This window comes from Hippoglossus stenolepis, chromosome 19, assembly GCF_022539355.2.
Source record: "Hippoglossus stenolepis isolate QCI-W04-F060 chromosome 19, HSTE1.2, whole genome shotgun sequence".
NCBI lineage: Eukaryota > Metazoa > Chordata > Actinopteri > Pleuronectiformes > Pleuronectidae > Hippoglossus > Hippoglossus stenolepis.
The window spans coordinates 9,922,187-9,947,559 of NC_061501.1; the positions used below are offsets into that span (position 1 = coordinate 9,922,187).

At 40.1% G+C, this 25,373-nt stretch overlaps 1 protein-coding gene across 1 annotated transcript in view; it reads right to left on the minus strand.

The window, feature by feature from the left end:
* The window catches only part of mllt10 (MLLT10 histone lysine methyltransferase DOT1L cofactor), a 41,828-nt gene extending 21,118 nt beyond the window's left edge, over positions 1-20,710 (minus strand). The window contains 10 exon segments of the mRNA XM_047344618.1: positions 359-577; positions 1,427-1,763; positions 2,086-2,184; positions 10,812-10,905; positions 11,162-11,265; positions 11,396-11,505; positions 13,463-13,517; positions 17,149-17,228; positions 20,266-20,410; positions 20,412-20,710. Coding sequence (XP_047200574.1) covers positions 359-577; positions 1,427-1,763; positions 2,086-2,184; positions 10,812-10,905; positions 11,162-11,265; positions 11,396-11,505; positions 13,463-13,517; positions 17,149-17,228; positions 20,266-20,410; positions 20,412-20,429 — 1,261 coding nt within the window. The 5' untranslated portion in view covers positions 20,430-20,710.
* Between the last annotated feature and the right edge of the window lie 4,663 nt (positions 20,711-25,373).

A 25,373-nucleotide genomic window follows, 5' to 3' on the forward strand; every position in this document is an offset into this window, starting at 1 on the left:
TTCCATTAAGTTGTGATACTTCACATTTTTTAAAATGCAATACACAATACATACAGGCTGAGATATCCTTCTTCTGGTCCCCACTAAGGTCAAAGCTGAAAAAACGTTGGCTCCTACATTGACTATATCGCAAAGTGACATACTTCTGTAAACCCTCCCTTACAGGAGAAACATTCAACTTTAAAACTTCACACCCATAGTTCTTAATGGAAACTGTCTATAAATTGCAGTTTTCAACCACGAATATTTATATTCAGTCATTAAAAATAAAACTAGAATAAATATGGTGGATCCAAAACAAAGATTACTGTATAAAAAATACATCAGTGTAAAGCTATAAATGATAAACCTCTGTCACCTGCAGAAGCTGTAGTAGCTGACACAAGAGAACCAAAAAGTGTCGTAGTTCCCTCTGAAGTTCCGCTTTCCGAGCTCGGCTTCACAAGGCAGCTGCTGAACGATGGTGGCGAGGAGAAGGTAGTTCCACCCCCGGAACGCAAGGATGAGTCAGAGAAACTCAGGAAGTCTGAGGAGGAAGGGGCAGAAGGGGTCTTGCTGGCACTGGTCAACAGGAGGCCTGGAAGGAAGGAAGGAAGGAAGACAGGTGGAAAATGGGAGACAATGACAGACGGAGAGAAGAGGAGACAGACATAGACAAATAAGTGAAGATAAAAGAATGAACATGATAACAAAAGTTAAAGAAGGAGAAGAACAACACAAAGGAAACCATCATTACAGCAAGGAAAGTTTCCATACTACTCTCCTTTCCATCATCATGGGAGCAGCAGGGACAAGATAAACATAACAAATCAGCATTGTATCTGCGCTCTGTTCTGTATCTGCTCTACAGTCAGACCTCCCTCAACATGTAGTCCTCCCATGAAGCAGAGCTGCCTTGAAAACCGACATATGGATGGATACGCAGACACACAAACTCCTGACAAGGGCTTCAAGGTTCTGATAGTACAAAATGAAAAAAAGCTTGGTGTGAGCAATGACTTCTTTCGGGCCCTGACCTCCCCACATGTTCTTTGTGTGCGTGTGCGTGTGCGTGTGCGTGTGCCTGTCTGTGTGTGTGGAGATGCTGGGGCCCTGTCTGGGAACAGAGACATTACAGGAGCCAGAGGCCAGTTGAGACGAAACACTGTTATCACGGCCACACACTTGAAAGTCTGGTGTCTGGCCAAAAAGCAGCCAATGACAGAGGATGTGTGTGCGCACACACAAAAACACATGCATCACACTCTTGTTTGGGTTTAAATAACACCGCTGTAATTTAAATTGTGCTGCAGTTGCGTTTTTGAGTGGGTGAGCAGAGCGTTAATACCAGATGATTTGTCATTGTGTTTCCATTTTTCTAACTGCAGGGTTAATTCCCCGTAGTGGGAAAATTAACATACGACACCATTTGCCGCCATCAATTCACCTTGGTGGAAAGGCCCAGTGGAGGCAGAGGCAGATGTGGAGGAAGTTGCCATGGTGACCACGGCGGAGGGAAGGGGTTTCCCTGAGGAGGTGAGAGACTTGCGGCCGCCCCTCTGTCCCACTGTGTGACTCCCGCCGCTGTTCTTCTTATTCTTCACCTCAGCCGCCGTTTTCCCAGTGTCTGCAGCCAGGCCGTCTTTGGAGCCGCCGCTGGAGAGCACGGCAGACACTTCCTGAAAGTTGGCGTTGGTGAAACGAGCAGTGCCGTCATCGAGCCGCTTCTGCGCGGATGACGGCAGGGAGGGGACGCCTACCCCTGAGCTGCTGCTGTTGAAGGTCTGAAGGAGGAAGGTGAGAATAGATTGAGTGATGAAGAAAAAAATGGTCCAAATGGTTGAAAGGAAAAGGGAGGACAGGTACCATGAGAAAAACAGGGATTGAAAATTATCAAAACAATGCCATGTGAAAAAAGTGAGGGGCCAAATATATGAGCAAGGTCAGCGGGAGGATGGGATGTGTGAGGGACACAGAAGAAGAGCAACAAAGGTAATTCAAGGTAAAGGAGAAAAAAGTCAACCAGCCGCTCCTGCTGTAACATTTAACTGGGCCAGCTACAAATCACCAAAGCAAAAGGACTGAAGAGTAGAAGAATGCGCTCACCTTGTCTGGGACCATGATATTTGGAAGGACGAGGGATGGAGACATGTCCATGGGGGCCTTCTTGTGTTTTGGTTTGTGCCTATCTCGCTCCTTGTGTTTCTGCACGTGGAGAATATGAAAAAATAGGAGAAAATGTTGGCTGACGCGGCTGAATACATGATACAGGGAGGAGAGAAATAAAGACAGAGAAAAATACATATAACCATGTCCATATTAGGACCATTAGGAAAAACTCAATATGGAGGCAAATAAGACCAAATTTCCAAATGTTTTTGGCAAGATTACAGAGAATATAAGCACTTAAAATGGAGAGAGGTAATGTTTGAGTGTGTGTTTGTTTGTTTTTGGTCAAGAGAAAGAGGGAGCATTGCATTTCAAAGGCTCGGTCTGAGATGAAAGCTTGGAGATCCACTAACACAAAGAGAGTGATAGAGGAGAGACAAAAAAGGGAGACAGGAGGAATTCAGCTGCAGTTTAAAGCGGAGTGTGTCTAAGTGCCTCGTGGTGAAGCGCACAAGGTCTCATTGTTTCATGCAATCATATCCTCTTTCTTGGACCATCACGGTGCAATTTACAACCTCGCTAACACACAGACACACACGCACATACACAGACAAGTGTCACCATCCACCGCACCCCTGAGGTGGCGACTGGGTGCCAGCGCATTTACACCTCACATGAACACCTTGCACCCTGACACCTCTCCCTGTATGTGCGTACAAGCAACACAGGTGCACATACGCTCATACACACACGTACACGGGCACTTACATGCATGCAGGTGCACATCCATAGACACACAGACACACACTCGGGGAGATGAGCGTTGGAAATACGCAGCTATCCTGAGAGACGACAGGGGATTCAACGCGCTTGTGATGCTTAATGTTGTGACAAGTCTGAAACACCAGTGCCCATCCCCCCACTCTGTCTCCCCTGAGGGTCTATGATTGCGTGGCGGCTGGTGACGGTTTAGCGAGACTTCCTCTATGTGTGGCAGTTAACAGACATCAGCAGACAAATCAGGAGATAGCAGCCTCGCTGTAACTTCTCTGCCGGCCGGCTTCCGCTGATGTCAACGCTCTGGGGGGGGTTTACGAGGAAAACGTTGCAGAATTCAGTTCACAGGTGTAATTTGCAGGGCTTTGATTGTGGCTCTGAAACAGGCTGCAAATAGTTAATATACTTTTGATTACTTCTTAAAATATTTATTAATATAAATAATTATTTTAAAGTTATTTAAATTTATTTCAAAAGTTCTGATTCTACACTGTCTGTCAGTATCACAGGTGCTTTTTTACTTAGCAATCACTCAAATGGAAACATTCAAAATGATCATAATTTAAGAGAAATTTCCCCCTAAAAATCTTGACATATCTTTTATATATATGAAAACTCACAGTTTGTCTGCACAGCATAAGATTGAAATATTAACCTTCTAGTGACTAGTCGCTTTTTGTTCAGGGATTTTAACCCCCATCACTAAATACCTTCACCGAGTTGGTTCTTTTCAGTCGCGTTTGTCCGCAAAAACTACATAAACAATTTCCACCAAAATTGATGGAGGGATGGGTCCTAGGCAGAAGCCATTTAATTTTGGTGCAGATTAAGGATTGAGATCCAGGATTTTTTTTACATTCTTTAACATTACAATATAGGGCATTTTTCAACATTTTCATTTCTATTTCAGTGAATAATGCACAGATCTTGATTTTCCTCTCTTAAACAACTATGTTTTTATGACAAAGAAATGTTATGAGTCTGCTTCCTTTTTCTTTTATATTTTAACTATAAGAGAACCAGACATTCATGTGTAGGATTGTTCTGCTTTGGGAGAGTTGTGTGCTCTACTGAGTGCCATTCTGTTTTTCTTTCGATTAATTAATAGTTTAGTCTAAAAACAATCAAGAGGGGAAACATCACAACTTTCCTAAGCCCAGAAGGGTGGTTTACAAATGTTTGTTATGTCAGATTAATTGTTGACAAACCAAAGATAATTGATTAAGAACGCTATAAATTTAAGACACTGAAACATCTTAAACGTTAGTTAAGCAATGTTCAAAGTTATATTAAATTCTATGTTGGTTGGTTAGTTGGTTACAATAGCCACTACATTCCTAACTGGCCACAGAGAGCAGATAAACACAGGGTGTGATTGTACTAAGAGAGAAAATTCACCTTAACAGCATCTGCTGCAACAATAAAAAGTGATACCAGAGGGGACACACACACACACACACACACACACACACACACACACACACACACACACACACACACACACACACACACACACACACACACACACACACACACACACAGTCAGAGGTAAATTCTTTGGGATTCCCTTGTTGTTTTTCATTAACATTCCAGAGGAAGGTGTTGATGGAGAGAGGGGTTGAGAGGGTTGGATAGCTCACACGCACGCACATGTGTCACGCACACACACACACACACACACACACACACACACACACACACACACACACACACACACACACACACACACACACACACACACACACAGACAGACAGACAGACAGACAGAGAAGGACCCACAGCATTGGGCGTGGGAAACAAAACACACACACAATGTAACCCTGACACACTCTTATCAATCAGGTCAATTGATTATACAGGCAGAGACGCAGGGCCTTTCAGCGTGTCCTCTCCCCTCTTTTTCTCTGTCACTGACCATTAGCAGCATGATCATTTGACATGTCATGAATGGTCTTTGAGACTGTGTGGGGTAAATATGAGAGGTAGCCGAGGTTGAGGCCTTCGTCTATTTATCAACAAACCCCCAAACAATGTGAGCTGAAATCCTCTCTGTCTTTGTCGATGTCTTATCGTGGGGCTCTGAACTGGGGAACTCAGTCATCAGGAGAGAAACGCTATTCTCTCTGGCCTAACCACAGCTCTTGAAATACGTGATGTACTAAAACGTGGAGGAAGCTGTTATTTTCTTTATAAATTAATCAACCACTTTTCTAAACTATTGCATCATAATTTTGCTTGTTAAACGAAATTATTAACTAATGCCCATAAATGACTGCAAACAAAAAAGACCAAAAGAAAAGAAAGGTCTTTTTTTTGTCGTTTTTTTAGTCAGCGTGCTCTGACTCTGAAAAATTATAGAGAGACATTACAAACTATGCATGCTGCCAAAACAAATTTTATAGTGTGACGGAAGTAGCATTAAATAAACATTAGTATGATTACGACCGACCTAAATTTATTTAAGACCTGGTACACAATATTTAAAATATATTATACTTTTAAGGCTGAAATTCAGTTTATTTAGTTTTAGATATATTTGAATGTGAAGTTGCTTGTTTTGTCTATCAAACAGTCCAAATAAAGAAAAACTGTTGCATAATTACTAAATTAATTGAATTTAAATGTACTTCATATCAATTAATTAGAGGCACAGCATAGCTGTTTAACTAAATATAATGCATTTTAAACACTTCACATTTCAATACAATGGCCTCGGGAGGAAGACGAGGGAGGGTGCTGACACCGGAGGGTTGGGGGATGAGGAAAGGTGAGGGAAGACGGAGAGAAACGAAGGAACAGGAAGTAAGGGGGAAAATAATCCGCCCTGACCTGGCAGGAATTCCCCAGTGCAGTTTCCTGCAGGATTTCTGACCAGCTATTGTGTGTGTTTGTGTGTGTTTCCTGCAGGCTTTTTCTAAGCGGCCAGTGTGGGGGATCTTTTAGCCCCTGCTGTAGTTTGACTGCAGGGTCTAACATTAGGTGGGTATACATCTGAGCCTCTAAACCACAAGACAAATGCATGTGTGTGTGCGCACACACGCACACAGAGATCTGAGCCAACTGATCTGTGATCTTGAAATGTGGATAGAGTGTGCATGTGTGTGTCTGTAAGTGAGAGAGGCAGGCAGAATGAACAAAAGAGAGGGAGGACAGTGGGACTGACAGTACATGGACAAAAGCATCTCTCTCTCTCTCAAAAATGCATCCATTTATTTATTTCTTCCATATAAATTAAAAACTCATCGCTCAGTCAAAAATCTAAACCTACAGCATATATATTTTATTATTTCTTAATGCACCTTCGACTACTACCCAAATCAGCCAATATACTTGTAGCAGCCTTTTCTAATATTCACTGCAGATTTAAAGCATTCAATTTGTGAACTCTTTTTTCCTAAGCACTCAGTTAATGCAGCTGGATTACATAGAACATAATAAACATCAGGAACAATTGAGAGTAGATGACTGATCAAATGTGATCTAAAAGTATTATTTCTCGCACGCACGCACGCACGCACGCACACGCACACACACACGTCAATGACAATATTCTTACTACACTGCTTTCATGGCTAATGAAATTGAATATTCAACTAATATATTCTCATTTACATGCAGCCATGCATGGAGCCACTTGTTCAATTTCACGTCTTTGTATTAAAATAGGATCACGTCATTCCTTCATCCACCAAGACTTAGTTTAAATGTTTACCCATTTCCACAATCCTGTTGATATCAAAGTTTACAATTATGTTTAATTAAGGTGTGTTTTTCATTCCGTCCAGAAATTTGGGCTTTCCTTTAGGACATGAATCTATACTCCGCCTTGCAAACTTATATGTAGTTGTCTACATACAATACAAAGGCCAGACTGTAAAAAGGTAAGAGGATGTGTGTCACAAACATTCCCAATTGAGACACATATTCTGAGAGCGCTGTATATATATCTAAAGAAAGCTCTGAAGAATATCTGCATATCACATCTTAATCGGAAAATGCTAAATTATGATATCTAAAAAGAATATGCCTTTGCAAGACCCGTATTAATCATGTCATATTCTGAGTAACAGTGAAAATATTTACATGCATGTAAAAGTACTGTTTGTTGGAGAAAAGTAATGACAGTGAACAGAAGAATTTGTTCTAGTACATAGAATGCTAGAAGATACCATCCAGCATCATATCATACCATAAATGGTATCTTTATATATCAGCTTAATTTAATTCAACTGTGGGCAAAAACAAAAGGTGACACACATGACATGACACCTCCTGTAAATTCTGATTTTACACAGCCTGTGATTACATGTTCTACTAACACGCGTGACTGATTAAGTCACACTGATGCAGCATTCATTAGGGGCTGCAATCGCTGGTGGCTGCAGTCACACAAGAATAACTGCAACTGATGGCGGGTTTATGAAATACAATTTCAGCAGTCACTTTTTATACTCCCATCTGTCAAGACTGTGCGCTCAAATCAAGATCATCCGAGGCAAAGATGTTACCTCAGGAAAACACTGGTTATTTAAATTGAATTAAGATACATTGAATGCATTTCCTGTCAATGCCATTCATCCATTTAAAAAGTATTTTTATTAAATCAGTGATGTTCAAGGCCCAAGATTGAAAATTTGTTTCATTGTCAACAGGTAATATTATAAGATTAATTAAAAGAAAGCCCTAAAAAAATACCAGTCTATTTTGTTGTGAGCATAAATAGTAAAAAAGTTACACACATCATTTATCATTTGTCTTGTTGACTCAAATGACCTTAAATAAGGCTGTGTGCATATATTCAATGCTAATTGTGCAACCACTATCCACTGAGAATGATAATTGATCAATGCTGCTACTGCGTATTGGTCTGTCCCTCCACAGTGAGAGCAAGGAACAGTGTAGGCGTTTATTTCTGGTGGAGTCACAATCTTGGGTCAGAGAGAGGGTAGAATCTGATGGCTCTCTTACCTTCTTGTCCGTGTCTGGGGGTCTATCCATACACTGAGAGGAAGAGTCACTTAAGCTTTGAGACATACTACCACGGCCCCTGCTCCTTCGCTAGAAGGTAAAGAGGAACTCCAAGTTACTGGATAAGGTCCACAGAAAAGATGATAAAATTAGACCAAAAAAAATATATATATATAAGAAAAACTCAACTTAAACTGAAAAAGGCTGACTGAACTTAAACTCAAAATTCAAAAACAGTCAAATAACATTATCATGAGCATTGATTCCAAAAATGGTGATTATATGATTAAGCTTTTTGGTCCTTCCAGAGTAACTAAAAAAGTAAAGTGGCAGTAAGTGTTTAAATAAAAATACATCATAATTCCAATACGGAAAAGGCCATTCCTTTTGCAACCATCATCATTGCAGGACTCATGCTTTGTGTATTCTAGTAATCATAACAGTCCTTTGAAAAAACTCAGATCTAAACAGGCATTGTGGGACATGAGGGGTCATGGCTATCGATCTCCACAGAAGCCAGCTAGCTCCTACTTAATATCAGATTGTGATAAAAAAACTACGTACCCAAATTACAGCCATATTTCCTCAACCTTGTCTACAGTAGTGCGGATATTTTTTGAACTGATATTTTCCCCTCCATACACGGCCCAAAGTGTTGATATATACAAAGCAACAGTGGACATGCACAAGGTAAGCTGCCTATTCGCAGAGGAAATTGTTCATTTTGCAAAATATCCGCATTCGTGTGGACAGGGCAAGAGATCAGGGCTGGGGTTTAACCAGCCTCAATTCAAAAGTACAAATCTGTCATCAGAAGTTGTGTTTCCTTTAGCATCTCATCATAACCCAACCACATGCACCATAGGATACAGCCTCATTCCACCATATGATCTCTTAACCTCTTTAAATATAAACCTTTGTTTTAAGTAAACACACAGTAAAGAGATGATGGTTTACCATTGCTACAAAATAACATTGAAAACATCTGTGTAAAATTACAGAATATAATTCCACCTTAAAAGGCCAAGCCTAAAAACTTGCCTCACAAGAACAGCTACTGACAAAACATTATCCAGCAAAGTTTGTGAAGCTACCTCACCCAGCCCATGTGATTGGAAATGTGCAGCCGATACATCAATAGATGCGTTTACACTGCTGAGAAATAGGGAAAATATTCTACATAGTCTTGGAGAATCTGAGTCAAATGGAAATTACACTGTAGACAACACTGAACAAGGATAATCTAAGTTTGAAATTAGATTTGGCTACTGACTGAGTCCAGTCGAATACCATATGTTGCTAACATGCCGTAAACATCCATCAATTGGTATTTTATGAAACCCACTCTGCTAATAACATTGCATTCTTCGTCATCGATTCCCCCTCGTACATTCCTGTCATCCATACAATCCCAGCTTAATGACATTATGCCCCAGCATCCAAAGCCATTCATACACGATCAATATACCAGCATGAGTCTTTCCATCTGTGTGTTAACATTGCAAAATGTCATCTCTCTGTTTGTGTGCATGTGTGTGTGTTGACACTGTAAATTATGTCCTGTTGTTTCCATCATACCAATGATCCAGAATTCAAATAGTTTAGTCAAGTTCTTGTTTTTCATATTTGCTTCCCTCCCCTAACTGATGGACGGTGTATGTATACGTACATTAAGAAAGATTGTTAACTATTGGAAAGTTGGAACAAAATCTGAAACAACAGGAAGTCGCTTCAGATAATGTGTCTATTGAAAATACATAACCTCTGTATATGCAGTCATTGCATTTGTCTTATCTAAGTGAATTCTGCTTGACCACAGCTGGATATACACTTTTTAGATATAAAGTATGTTGGTTACATCGTCAGAATACATATGAGGCAAAGAGACGTCAACAGACTCTGACTGTGGACTATAAACCAGTAATCCATCATTTAAGAGTCTGTAACAAGTGCAGGTAAAAATATAAAATATATCATCAGAACAGACAAAAAATACTTTTTTTTCTGTCTTTACATTGAACTTCACACTCGTTAAAATTTGTATTTCTTTACCATCAAGAAAAGAGTAAAAATAACTTATTTAAAGCACTTTACTGATACTACAACTTTTTGTTCAAACCATGAACCTCATTTAAGCAAAAAGACAAGGACAGGTGGAGAGAACACAGGGGGGTGGTCTGGTCCAGTGAGAGAGGAAGCAGAGGAGGATAGAGGAAAAAAGAAAGGACTGCGGCTTTGTAGAAACTGAAAGATGGCTCAAGGAGGGAGACAACCAAGAAAGAAGGAGAAAATGACAAGGAAAGAATGGTTGAGAATAAGATTGAGAGGGCTGAAAGAAAGAGAAGAGCGGTGATGAGGAGGACAGGGATGAGAGCGACTGAAGGATGTAGAGACATCGGAAAAAGATGAGAAGTAAGGATGGCAGGGTCTGTCAGTGGCAGCAGAGAAGATCCAAGTTGTAAACAAGACGAACAGTATTTTGTGTGTGTGTGTGTGTGTGTGTGTGTGTGTGTGTGTGTGTGTGTGTGTGTGTGTGTGTGTTATATATTTTTGTAAGTGTAACAAAAACACATAATTCTTTATATGCAACGTTCAAGAAACTCAAGCATATGTGCATACAATCACCATGGCTGCTGCAAGCCCTCAGTGCTCAGCAGTCTGAGTGGTTTAATTTAAACTACATAAAACTGAGATCAATACTCTTTATGATTATTAGACTCAGGGTATGCATATGTCTTAAGTAAGTTTAAGCTATCATATTTAGAAAAAAAAAACTATCACAGTCACGTTCTAAACATTTTTTAAATTAAATCAAATCAATTTACAAATGAAAATCTAATTTGTTTTTACATGTGGAGACAGGTTAAGGCTACAAAAACATTTTCCATTTAAGAAGAATGAAACTGTCTGGAGATTTGTGAAATGGTAGTTTAGACTATTGAAATGAAATGCAATATGGAGAGAATTCAGACACTTACCAATTTGCTGTGGTGGTATTTGCAGTATCCACAGTACTTGACATTGTCTGCATCAGATCCTTGTTCCTCACATAACAGCCCTGCAAACTGGGCACTGTGGCAGAGTGATGTAGATGAATGACAAATAGAAAAGAGAAAAAAACTTTTGACATTTATGTCAAACACTGTAGCAAGTATAATTTTTCAGCAGATAAACCCCTGGAACACTTTATATGTGATGGTATCTCAAAGGTTTATTACCTGGTAACAAATCAAATCTACAAGTCTTTACATGAATCTGAAGTCAGTATTGAAGACACAATCCCCCCTTTTTTTATTAGGGAGGTTAATGTAATTGGAACAGGTCTCACCATGTGACATGGAAGGCCTGTCTGCAGCCATGTTTGTTGCAGGTCATACAGGCTCCAGTGGCTGCTTTACTCTCTCTGCCCTGGTCCTCGCAGATATAACATGTCTATGCACAGACATGCAAGCAAACACATGCAGTTAGAGAGCATACTTTCTTTCAAAGACAGACTTATTTCCTCTTAATTGCATTGTACAAATGTTTTTCTGACATGTCAAAAAGCATATATAGATGTTACCTTGTTGTAGCGCTCATGTGGCACAGACTGGAGAACTATAGGCTCCATAGTTGACACATTCGCAAACTCAACCTCAGGTATGTAAAGGGCACAAACTACATGGGCCCAGCCTGCAAAGACAAGAACCACCATCAGCCTTTGCAAATACACAAACAAATTATAACCAACATATATATCACAGCAGCCAAACGATGTTTGTGTAGACAGGTCACAGTTTATATAAGAACTCATAAAGCATCCGCTCATGTGCCGAATACATCTCGAAAAGTGACATTTGATTTGTAGGTTGCAAGTTTTAACAGTGAGCTATACAGTAAAACTAGGTGATGGAAATACGAGGGACATAACCTGAAGAATACTGCTCCATACATCACTTACAGAATTTTATCAGATGCGTGCAAGTTTAAAAAAAGCATTTTCCGGCACATTCTTTAAAGCTGTAACTCATAGAATTCTACTTTGAACGTCAAATGCCTTAATTTGTAAATTGGTAGTTAATCTATCTAAGTAGCCATTTATTGAGCCCTGACACACGCACAGCTGCCTGTCAGCGAAGACAAACTGGGGGCGGGAGAATGACAGCAGGGCACTGCGGAGTGGCAAGCAGAATTGACGACGGGTTGAGGAGGAGCTGGAGGAGGTGAACGGGAGGTCAAATGGAAGTGGGAGTCTCCCGCCATGCTGGAGGTGTCTGTTTTTTCCCCCATAGCGGCAACAAAAACAGGCTTAAACTTACAGTTGAACCCCTGACCTGCCTTTGACCTGGTGAGCAGGACAGGGGGAGAAGGGCAGAGGGCGGGACGGAGGGGGAGGGAACGGGTGTGAAATGGGGGGCATGTTGTTGTTTTGAAGTCCCTCCAAGAATCTGGAAGAGGCCTATAAAACAGGACTATAAAAGTGGCACAGCCTTCCTCCTCAAAGTGAGCATTCACACTTTTCCCCCCGGAAAATGCAGCAGAACTTCCCTTTACGAACATCTTTCTCTCCAATACGTTATCCCAACCAAATGTGTTGAGTCGTAGAGCTTGAATTCAGCCAATAGCTAATTTGAAATGATTGATTTAAAAAAAAAGAAAAAAAAAAGGCAATGAGATGTTATCTCTTGATAATGGTTTTATGAGCTTCTTTGGTAAGCCATGTTAAAACCATCTCACCGAATAACTTGGGTTACTGTGGTTTTTTAATGTTGCAGGTAATGAACCATATATCCAGGGAAACTTTAACAGTTCAACCAGAGAGTATCAGATACTAATTTTAAATTGACATATTGCTGCCAAATACATAAACATACATTTGACTTTGTAAGTTATCAGGTTTAAACTCCTTCTATAAGGAAAGCACCAATGTGTATTATAGAGACTGTAAAAGATCAACATGAGCAGCTGTAATCTTAATTTCTTCCTCTTTTCTTCCCTCTCTGCCCCTTACGGTTAAGGTACTGGATGAAAAAAACATTTCAGACTCTGCTCCACTTTATTACTATCCCACCTGAAATAACAGCAACTCGCACACAGATCAACAAGTGGCGAGGAACTGACAAGAGCGGAGAAACGGACGGTAGGGGAAAAAGATGGTGAGAGAAAGATGGGAGGAAAAAAGGAGGGAGAGAGAGAGGGAGAGAGGGGTCATGGGAAGGGTAAAATAAAAGAGAAAGTAGTAAAACGGTGTGTGTTAGTGTTGTCCTGATGCCTCCCTGCAGGCCTGGACACAATCCCACAGCTGTGCCTCTCTCTCTGACCGACACACACACACACACACACAGAATATTTACAGTCTCCACCAGGCTGACCTCCCGATGAACCCAGAGAGGAGACTCCTCACAGGCCATGCACTATACCCATCCTGGCCCGCCCCCTCATAAACATACACACACACTCACACACTCTCATAAAACACGGACTGGCAAGGACGGTACAGAGGCAGCGCACACAACAAACAGCAACATAACTCTCCCAGCACGCTCACACCCCTTAAACTTGCCAGGGACACGCAATTGATGACAAAATACACAAGAAGCGAACCACAGATGTGCCTGTGTGTGTGTGTGCGCAGCTTGAGGGGTTCTACCTCCGTTGTCTGTCCTCTTTAGTGCTCCATCTTTGTGGGGACACAGCTCACATCTCTGCGGGTAAAGAAGAAACGTCAGGTTAGAAACAACAGGTCAACCATATCTACTTAGGGTGAGGTAAATACTGAAGTATGACAAATATGAGATAAGCACGGGACGCTTTGACTTTTGCAAAAGGCAAAAAAAACTTGTAACAGAAAACACTGTCCCTATCTGCCACCTAAGGCTGTTTCTTTCTTCAAGTGTGTGTGTATATCAGGGCTCCACACATACTCAGGCTTGAGTCTTCTGAAGTACATAGTAATAGTAGTGTTTGATTCTGAAAACCCTTTTCCAAAGGTCAACAAATAAAACAACTAATGTGGCTTTTGTCTCACAGGTCAACTGACTCTGCAGTAGACACGTTTTTTTTTTTTAAATCGGAAACCGGCTCTGATCAGCAGTGATGGAAACATGACACCCAGGTGAATGCACTAATTTCTTATTATTATTTATGTGGCAGTGTAGATGCTGACGCTGCACCTTTTCCGGCACACGCATTGAAATTCCGAGCGTTGGCAAGTAAATAGCCATGAATGTTTGTTTGCTTATTGAGGTTCCTCACCTCAGTGAGAGGATGGATGGTGTGTGCTCTCTAAGACAGAAAGTCTTTCGTGTTCCTTGTGTCATTTCTCAAACCAATATTTTACCACACAAACTTCTACTATAACCTATAAAACCTAAAGGGTTTGAAATATATTTTGTTGATTCTTTACAACAATTGCTTCCTTTACTGTGAATTTGTGTAAATCCTTTCTTAATAAAATGTGCCCAGCTCCAGCACTTTGGGGCTATAATGATCATGGATTTTCATTTGTCTTTAACTCTTAAAACTGTTAAAACCCTTCAAGTGGAAAAAAAAAAAAACCTTGGCCAATGAACCAATGATCTTTATGTACTCCACAGTGTAATTTGGTTCGCACCATTGAATTCAGGCAAAGCAATGGATACTTTATTTGCTAAATTGCAAATCTAAAACTAAGGATCATTGGTCATTATTTCATCTTATCTTTCATTAAAATAACACTGAAGCACTTTATTAGATGCATATTTCACTTAAATTAAGGAAGCTTATCAATATCAACATCACTAGTTTTACCAGTTATAGTGAGGGAGTAACTTAAACAGAATATATTCCTAACTGACTTAATATTTCTTAACAAAGACAGCAAAATATCAAGGACAACCACTGAGGGCGACCTACCGTAATGTTAACTAACGCGGCCTTCTGCACAAACTCAAAACGAGCCATCTCAAAATGACCATTGTTCTGCAGCAACCTCCCTTGATGCATTTAAAAATACTCAAGCAAGGACCCAGTTTAAGTCCATGCAGACCAGAAGGAGGGTTTGATCATTTGTTGTAAGTTGTTTGTTCGTATGTTACGTGTCCTTGTGTAAAATTGTGTCGTGCAACTTTGTATATTCACATTGGCAGCTGTGTTTTAGTGCCTTCACTATCAATGCGGGGGAAAAAGAGATGTCTTTCATCATCTTTCCTTGATCTGTTCAGTTTGTTCAGTATATTAAAGTGTATCGTAATCAAGTTGTTTTTGAAGATGTATTGATATTAAATAGGCCACGTCTCATTATAATTAGATGTAAATACAAATTAATATGACAGGTACCCATAGATCTGATGGTATTTTTACAACCCTGTCCATCAAAATGATGGACAATGAAAGTCGAATGCGACCTCTGGTTATAGTTGCCAGCTAACTTTGACCATAATGTGATTCTTTGTGAACACACATACACTAATGTAATTACCAGCCTGGAATGCTTGACGAACAAGTCTGTGCACACAATCCTTCAAGCAGAATAAAGCATGGCACTTCCATGTAGAGATTTTCTACACTTCGGACATTCCTTCACATGTACATGCACATTTCTGCCATTACTTATTCTGTAAGACCATGTAAATGGGTTAGGGGGTCAAAGGGAAACCTAGTTAAAATGCTAAACTTTGCCCTGTGTGCACATATAAAGCTCTACGACAGTGTGTAGGCAGATCATTCCTTGTATCCATATAAAATGTTGAATACAGTTGGATGCAGAGGTTTAGGCAACCCCGGGCAAAGGGCATGTTTTGAAAACCCCAACGTTACATCAAACACTACTGCTGTTTATTTAATTAATTAATCAAAGTAGAATGGAAGTCAGTAGAGTGCATACCTTCGACAAGGCCCAACAGTCCCCTCACATGCAATCAAGCTGCAACTCATTACACACTCTTTGATATCACTTATAGATATCAAGGTTGCATTCCAGCCACTGCAATAATAGTTTTAGGATGTGTTATGATGCAGACAGTTTAATGTTACCATACCATAGTATGCCGCACAAATAAAATGGTGCTTGGTGTAATGGTAGTGGGTAAACTCTATACAATCAAACAGCATTTATAATAATATTTAAGGGATCTTTTTTAATAAAGATTAAAACACATTTGGTGAATTGTGATGGTAAATAGTACAGTATACAGACTGTGAGCAAACAGGCACACGTGAGGCAAAACACCGACGGAGATGGCACAAACCACAAAGATCCTGTGGGTGCAGGAGGATGCACTACAAAGAGAGGCAGCAGCAGGTAACTGCACAGACCTCCAGTGTTTTTCCTCCAGTCACCTTTGACACTACAGTTTTTATCAAACTGTAGGGTTGGGTGATGTCAACAGAAAAAAACCTTGTGATGAACAATGACACTGACAAATTACTTAACCATCACACCCCTTGTTATATGTTTTGCTGGATTGTCCCCTTTTGGAATAATATTCATTTTAGACAGAGTGCTATTGTTCAGTATACAGTGCACACGCCTGACAAACTTCCTCTCAGTTGTGAGAGTGGGAGTTTTACCTGGATGCTTTTTTCTCTACACTACATGAGGATGTTTCAGCTTTCTGCTTTTTTCGCATCCTGAAGGTGAAAAAAACCATAGACTCCTTAGTTTCTTCAAAACTATCCAACTCTGTAGATGACTTTGAGCAGGAGTAAGGCCAAAAATTTCCTAGCAGACATCTTGAGCTGAACAGCGTTGCAGTTCCGTTCCCTTGCATCAGGGCTGAACATTTTATTTACAAACTCAAAGAAATGTGTTGTGTTGGTCGAAGTGTGTGCGTGTGTCTGTGTGCTGGAAATGCAAACCTGAAATAAATAGGGTATAAAATATTTGTGTTGAAATTTATATGAATTCCTTCATAGTATCATGATTACTTCAAACTTTTTCCTCGATTACGATTAATGAACGATAATTTTTTGCCCCCACACATACACACCGGATCATGAACTGTGTGTGTGTGTTCTTCTCTCGTCACTCTTCACACAAACTGACCATCACATTTATTTAGTGATGTAATTGTAGTGCAATACAATTCCCTCTCTGATTTCTTTTTTTAAAAATGTAGTTTTGTGTCCTGTAACTGGCAGCGTTCCAGACATCAACAGTCACAGTGATTTGTTGTTTGTTTTAAGCTCTTTAAAGAGACCCACTGATCATACAGGACCCAACAATTTAGTGTTTTCACGGTGTATTTATAAATATTTGTAACATTCAAGATCATGAGGTCCACTATTTTTCCTAATGGAGATCTGTTATTCAAGTTCACTTATAAATGATGAATAGATAGAAAGACTGTGACTCACCACACGGGCAGCTCTCTCTTGAGATTCACACTTTCTACAGAACCAAGGACCAGTGGGTACCTGTACAATGCCATAGCAAGCTGAGGAGAGACGAAGACGAGCATTACAGAGAGAAATCACAACCACAACAGAAACTGCACCCTGTACCACAAAATGCCATTGCACAGTGATAATGAACACATGCTGACAAATGCAGCTACAAACCAAAGCTGAATAACATCTGTACAGATCTTTTTTTTTACATGTGATATGAGGCAGATTTGTGGTTGGAGCAGAGCTTTGATGTGACAGACTGTTGAAAATACTGCTGTTGTTTTGTATACATCTCTCTGCTGACAGCTGACATGCTTTGCCTGTGCTACGAAATATTTTAAGCCCCTGGGACAATGGCAGAATACCTGGTAATGCATTGTTAATACCAACAGATAGAGGCATCAATGATAAACATATGCTCTACAAACTGGTTAAACAAATTGTAAATTGTTTGACCTCCCCCACATATTTCTATGAGAAAGGTCAAGGAGAGGTTGTCTGCTGCAGAAACAGCTGGATTTCAAACACAGTCTTCACCTGAAGTTATAAACTGCTTCCGTTGACTCTTATGAGACTCAGCCTTCAAGGTGAAGTTGCCTGTGCTGCATCTACTCTAAATAGCCTACCTCTACACATTTTCAGATTATCTCTGATCCGACCAGAGCTAATAATCCAATGAAAAACAAAGACATAATCCAGTTTTTTGAGAAAATACCCAAAGGTTACAGAGTTCAAATGGAGAAACTAGTGACCAGACATGCAGACAAAACAATCAAGCATTAGTAAGGATATTCTTCACATGCTGCATACCTGATTCACAAATAATGGCTGGCTCAACCAGTGACTTTAATACAAGTGATTTTTATTCATTGCCATGCTAAGGCACGTAGAGTATGTGAACGCTATATAGATATTTGAAGCTTTTAAGATTCAGAGGAGGGCTGCCACAGACAGGAGACATGCTATTATTTATCGTAAAAAGTGTAAAGATGTGCTAAAGGTCATGCTTGTAAAGCTGTAAATGTATTGCAACCTTTGTAGCACACAGTCATAATCACTGGGTATATGTCGACACACCCAATCTTTAACTCAGTCACATAAAATATATCCTAACCAGGCTTAATCATGTGCATGTGGGGAAAATACTAAACTTTAAATACTACAACGTACAATAAAAGCTCTTTTACAGAGTTGCTGGTAGATACTTTTCTCTCACAGTGCAATGGAAAGTGACACTCCAGACAATTCAAAAAGTATTTACTTTCTCAATATAATATGATGATGGTGGTATATTGAAATTGAGGATACTGAACAGACATAAGTGAATACTATAACTCCTTGCACGGTAACCTATCTATTCCAATGCTGTCTCAACATTAGTATACAGCATATATATATATATATATATATAGTTCTTTAGTTTGAAATCTGTACACTCTCCCACGCTCAGTGCAGCACTCCTGTCAGCATTCTCAACAAGTTTAAAAATATCTGATGCTTTCTTTAGATATAAATTAATAACAAGCTCTGTCAGTGTTCTTACAGATATTGAAATTATTCAATTCAAAAATCCTCTGAAGGTTTTCTGATTCATTAAATGCAGATGTTGCTACTCGACTGTTTCTGGCAAATTAGTTTCATTCAAGTAGATGATGTCATATATGTGGTTGAGGGGCAGATCAGGACAAGTTAACACAATAACAGAGTGCTGTTGCTTGTCTGAATCGAATCCCTGCTTTTTTACAACTAATACAATGAAGCATGTCTGCAACCAATAATTTAATGGGGGAAGAAGTGGCTCGTACATATTTCCGATCTTACATCATTGGGTGTTTTTGCAAAGCACTGCACATGAAATTAATAATAGAATGTACTGCATGGATATTAAACCAAAGAAATATAACCAGACCACATTTGATCAGTGACTAGATGTGTAAGAGAGGGTAAATGTTCAGATGTGAGATTGTATCTGTGGTCTGGCAGCCAAGACATCCAATACCTTACTGTAGCTTTCAATCCTTAGAAGAATGAAGTAGATACAAATCCACTACTATTGTGGACAGTCCTTGTGAGAGCAGGGTGAGGCATAGATTGCTTGCTCCGCTAAAATAATTCCTCGTCTAGTTCATTCACAAGTCTCAAAATGATAAGCGAACTGGCAGTGTTTACAAATCATGAGGCTCGACAAGCTAAGGCTTCGACCATATGATGCAACCTTAACATTAAAAAATAAATATGATGCGACTTGGCACAACTGTGTACTTAATAATAACACAGCAGCTCACATTACCGCCTGGGGTTCGCTTCAGCCACTTTCAAACCAGCAAAGACGATGTGATTAGATCTGAGTGCAACCATGTTTGCAACAATTAGGCTTTTAGAGACATGCTCTTATTTTAGCAGTCCAAACACTAACAAACACAACGTGCTGCAAGAGCAAACACACTGACATGCTGGTGTGTGGCTCCAGAGCTGCTGATATTTCGAATAGTTTCCATTCTCCTACTGTGTTTGCCAAACGGTCACAAGGCCAGCTGTTAAATTTGTAAACATTGGACGTCATCACCCCGAGTCATCTTGGGTAAGCGCTGGCTCACAGTCACTACACTACAAGCTAACGTGCAGCCGTTGGAAGTCAATGTTTTGCTGCTTGACGTGCTCCAAATATGTGACTTGCCACCTGAACAGCAACGTCTGAATACGTTTCCCTCGGTTGGAGCTTGTGCTTGTGTCTGTATGTGGGATTATTTATTTAAAAATCGAATGTTTACACCTTCAGACAGGAGTATTTCTCCTTCCTTGTATCACACATGACAGCTTCTGCTAGTAAAACACAATTACTGGGACTCGTAGCCAGACTTTACGCTGAGGAACCAGCTGGCCCACGTCGTCCGTGGAGAATTCTCTTCCGGCCCGAATCAGTGGACAGCCTCGCCGCCTGAGTGAAGCCCTGACCCCAGCCTGGCGGAGGCGGAGGATCCACACACGGATCACTTCCATAACCTTGCGACGAGACAACGCCAACTGCTCCAGTGGGCTAACGGCTAGCAGCTAGCGGCAGGAGCTAACGGCAGCGCAGCTTACCTTGGTGCACGGCTACGTTGCAGCCGTGTCCGTCGCAGTACACCAGCGGGTTTTCCGCCCAGCCCCTCTCGTCGGAGCACACGCAGCAACCCCCAATCATCTCCTTCATGTTACTCGTCGAGAACTCGTCGTCCTCCGCCAGACACACGCTCGCCGGAGACCATCTACGAAGAAAGCGGACATGCGGAGGAATACGAGATGTCGAGTTGAGCGGAAACCGTCGCCGCACGCGCGCCTCTTCCCGCCGCCGCGCCGCTTTAGGCCCCGCTCGCTCCGGGCGTCATGTGTAAAACGTGTTCACGTCCCTTTTCGACACCGTATTTTTTTACCAAAACATCCAGTTCGCGGCGCGACGGTGAGGAGCAGAGAGGGGGGAACCTCGGAGAGGACCGGAAGTGCGTAGCCACGCAAGGGCCCGTGGTGCGTGCGTGCCCCCTGACAGGAATACAGCCGCGGCGTGATTGGCTCGCTGGGGCTTCCGTGTTGGATTCACATGGCGGAGGTGGTTTGAAAGTTTGCTGCAGAAAGAGAGAGAGCTCACTTCACTTCACTCTGATAACATGGAGCTGAGGAGGCAGAGGTACTGCGAGGCACACAGAGTTCTACTGCAAATGATAAGAGACCGTGTTTAACACTTGTTTACAGCAGGGATCCTTATTGTGTGGAGTCTAGTCAATACATGTATACACTTAGCTGCGTTCATTTAAGTGTTTGCATCTTGTGTGATTGTTTTATTAAGGCCTACCAGCTAAATTTAGTGTAGGATGTTCTCCAGATGTCATCGTGTTTAAGATGTCCCACAGTGGGGAAAATTGCAACATTGCACAAGGGCAGTCAAAAATAGAGTAATAAAGTAATAATAAGTAGCATGCAATACTTGTGGGAGATGTGAATGCAAGATAAATGGAATAAAAACTAATATATGATATAAACAATTGTAAAAACATCCACTCAAGGAGCCTTACAAGTCAGGTGTGTTGATGTTTTATTACATCTAAATAAACTCATTCAAAACAATTAGATAATCAGAAATCATTATATAATAATCCATTAATTAATCGACAAAAAGTAAATTGAGAAGTTTGAAAATTCAGTAATCAACCGTGTTACACCAACAAAGAGGGAATTGTGATACACACTTGTTAAAAGTAAAGTAAAGAATACAGTACAAACACAAGGAACTGTAAGACACTGAAATATTTACAATGTAAACAAAACTTATACAGCGTAAGCGTAAGCTTTGGCACAGATAACTTCTCAAGTATGAATATCTTTTTTTTTTCACTTTATATTGTTTTAATTTGAATATTGAATTACATAACATGTGAATATGTCAATTTGTCATGTTTTAAATTTTGACCAGCATTTGACCATGTCTTTTGACATTGGACTGATTACACAGATTAACAAGTAAATCATTAATCAAGGAACTAAATGGCAGAAGAATCAGTCATGAGAATAAAATAGGTTTTAGTACATTTTTTGCGGGGGGGGGGGTTCATATGGTTCAAATAGACCAAACAACCAAATTAATTTCATACATAAAAGAAAATAAACCAAGCCACTCTTGCTGTAGAAATGAACATGCTTTTATTAGTGTGGCTAATGCATAGCAAAGTTAAAAACTAAAAATGCACCATGTGTTGCAGCATAAAAACCTGAAGTAAAGGAAGAACAAGACACAGAGGCCTGGGAGATATCATTGTAGGCTTGCCTTTCTAATCAATAAGATAAGTTGTTTTTATCACTTCTGAACAGTTGGGTTTTTGTTCCCCTTTTTATATGAAATCTTCCTACATTTAAAAGGCCTTTTGTTGCAATGTCACACTAGACTGTGTATATTCGTAATAATGCCACAGGCTTAATATTATTCTATTGTAACACAGGATGTTTTTCATATGTCATCGTGTTTGCGCACATCGACTCGTGCATCTTTAGAAGTCACAGTTGTAGGTCTTTTGATGCATCAAACTCATTCAAAACAACAACATGACTATGACAAGATGGTACAAACATGACATTAATGATGTGTTAAAGCACACAAATATAAAAGCAGCTTCTTTTTATTTACAGTTTTACAGCTTTAAAGTCAATGACAGCTATATCATTTGTTTGTTAGATTTAGTGTTTGCTTTTGTACTGATAAATAAACTTGAATCTTTGCTTACAGCTTGGGTTGGAACATGGGCATTTCATTATGATTAAAAATGGCATAAGATTATAAAAGGTAAAAGGCCTAATGAGTGTGGAGCCACTGAGACAACTTTGCATTGTACAATGAATACATTTATTTTCAAAAATATATATTTAATTGGGCTTGAGGAGCCTTAATCAGAGCTGTCAATATACAGTTTTGTTTTGACAGCATCCCCATGCTGTTGCCAAGGATGTTCCTGAACACACACACACACACAATTCCAAGCACTCAGCTGCTGCTTGCATCACCGATTCCTCTGAGCGAGCTCCCGCTCTTGGTTTCCAGAGAAACGTAATGACTTGCCAATAATGCGCAAGAGCACACGAGCGTCCTCCGTGTAATATGGTGAGCGAGAGGTCCCTGGGAGTGCCTGCCCATTGTTTGCTTTAATTTCAAATTGCTCAAATGCTCCAGTCGACACTGGGCACTGCACTAAAAGGGGGCGTGGGGGGGGTAGGGAAGGGGAGCTGGGGAGGAAAAAAAGTGAATTGTGTGTGGCAGGGGAAAACCTATTAGAGCTAGAGAGAACAAAGGGAGGCGAAGGAGGGAGCAGCGGTTGTGGAGGGGCCCATATAGCTACTGAAACACTGAAAATGGCAAATGATTTTCACAACTTGCACTTGATTAAGTCAAAGTCTGCACGAATCATGTATAATGTTCCTCAGGTTGTCGGAGAGGAGCTTTCTCTGAGACGCAAAATTGCAGCGACACTGTCTGCTCCCAATTGCTAGTGCTGACCTCAAAGTACATACAGCACTCTTAGCTTTTATATAATTCAAGGTATGTTATAGCCATACAGTCTTCTCTGCCTGTCAGAGCTGTGTTGTTCATACATGTCCATCTGGTAGTGCTTGGATTTGGTTCTCTTAAATCCACTGGAGCAGCGGTTCTACCTTTGGCCTGGATCTGTTTGGAAAAATAAGCCTAGGCCTTGTCTCAGCCACATAATGATCCGTATTGATACCTGCTGGACACATGCACATTATTTTTGCACCATGCAAATAACCTGCAGGGCTGGGTGTATGACAGAGGCGCCTGCGGGGGTTTTCAAAAAAAATGTTGGCTCTGGGTTCTACACAGTAGCGTGCCTGGTTCAGTGACTGATATCATCTTCAGTGATGTACAATAGAATGTTTTGACTTGGGCTAGGCAGCAGAAATAAACAAAAATATTGAAAAAACATCCTTGAAATACACATTTCATTGTGGCCATTCTCATTTCACTGATTTACCAGTGTACACACATTTTAAAGAACTCTAGAAAGTGTGGAAAACAAGAGTTTAATTTGCTTTTCCGTGGAGTGGTCTCCTCTGTGCTTGTGTCTTTGGTTTTCATTTAATTGTTAAAAATTTGTCCTCACAGCACTTTTAATGTAAAAGGTCAGAGGACCCTCTCAGTTGAGTCTTGGGCATGTTTGTATTGGCTGGGGCAGTTTTGTGGTCTCTGTGCAGGATGAGGAAAGACAACGCTCAGACCCACAGTCTTACATGCAAGATGGATCTTTACCTCATGTTAAAGAACTGCATCAAGTGTTGTTCTATAGATTGTCTAACAAACTCCATCTCTACATGAGCCAATTTTTATGACATTTGTAAGAAAAAAGGCTGCAGCATAAAGAATGTGCACAGCAAACACCAAATTTTCTCCTTAAACTTTTGTGTGTGTGTGTGTGTGTGTGGGCGCGTGCATGTGCCTGCATGGGGAACTCAACATAAAACTAAAGCAGTCTGAGAGGATTGTTTTCACAGACTACACTTCAACAAATAACTGCTGACAGGTAAGTAAAGGGCTTTTATTTTGAAGCCTTTTTTTTATATACATTTTCCAAATGATGCCATATGCTTTTTTCCCCTTTATTAATTAGTACCGAATATTTTACTTGTATGTATAAAATAAACAGTCTACCACTGTATGTATGGTATGCATGTACATGTGTTAAGTTCAGGAAAATATGTGTCGCGTGATGTGCTCGATCAATTTTCACACAGTCTGGCGGAGCATATTCAGACTATTTTTCTTTAAGCTTTCATTTGCCATTGAAACAAGGACAACAGTGTTTCACAACTACACTTTTTTCCTGTTTTCAAATGTCTATTGGATTCAAACGTCTGAATTTTTGTGCCAGTTGTGTGTAATCACGAGTCACATCTTCTCCCTGCTGCACAAATACAACTAATACAGTAAGTTTTAAGGTCAACATTATTCACTTGCTCTAACCTAAATGCTTCATTACATTTACATGAGTGATAATTATTCTGGCAGTTTATAGGCTGTATATGACTGAGCAATAAAACAATATCAATAACTATCGCAATATAATTTTCAATCAATAGCCATAACAAAGGTTTGATATATAATAATATATTCATCATGCATTGTGCAAACACATTAGTGATCTACCTCAGTTTTATCAAAGGTTTTGCTGTTTATCAAGTGTGTTTCATTTTCTGCTCATGAGTTTTAAACTACAACTTTCACTCAGGAGCAAAAACCAGCCTTTAAACTTAAAAGAAATATGAATTACAAACTTTACAAGGTGTTTCACAAAAAATATGAACTGTGACATTTATTGTGATAATTATTGATATCATCTGATATGGACACTTTTATCTTGATAATATGTTTGACCATATCATCCTGCCCTATAGCTACAATGCCAGGCTTTATAGATATATTAAATTATATATTTTATCTCTATATATTCTGCACATCTTTCTCAGGGTTTTAGACAGTTAACATTCTGTATTTTGAAGAACTGTGAATGTTGTCACAGACCAAGACCAAGATGAGGATAATTGATCAGCAATCTTCTATTTGTTTAAGGGTGTTTCTAATTCAGTCAAATACTTGCTTCTATATCTTGCTAATTTTCCTTAATCTATCTTCTGTATTTAGTTATGTTATGTTGCTT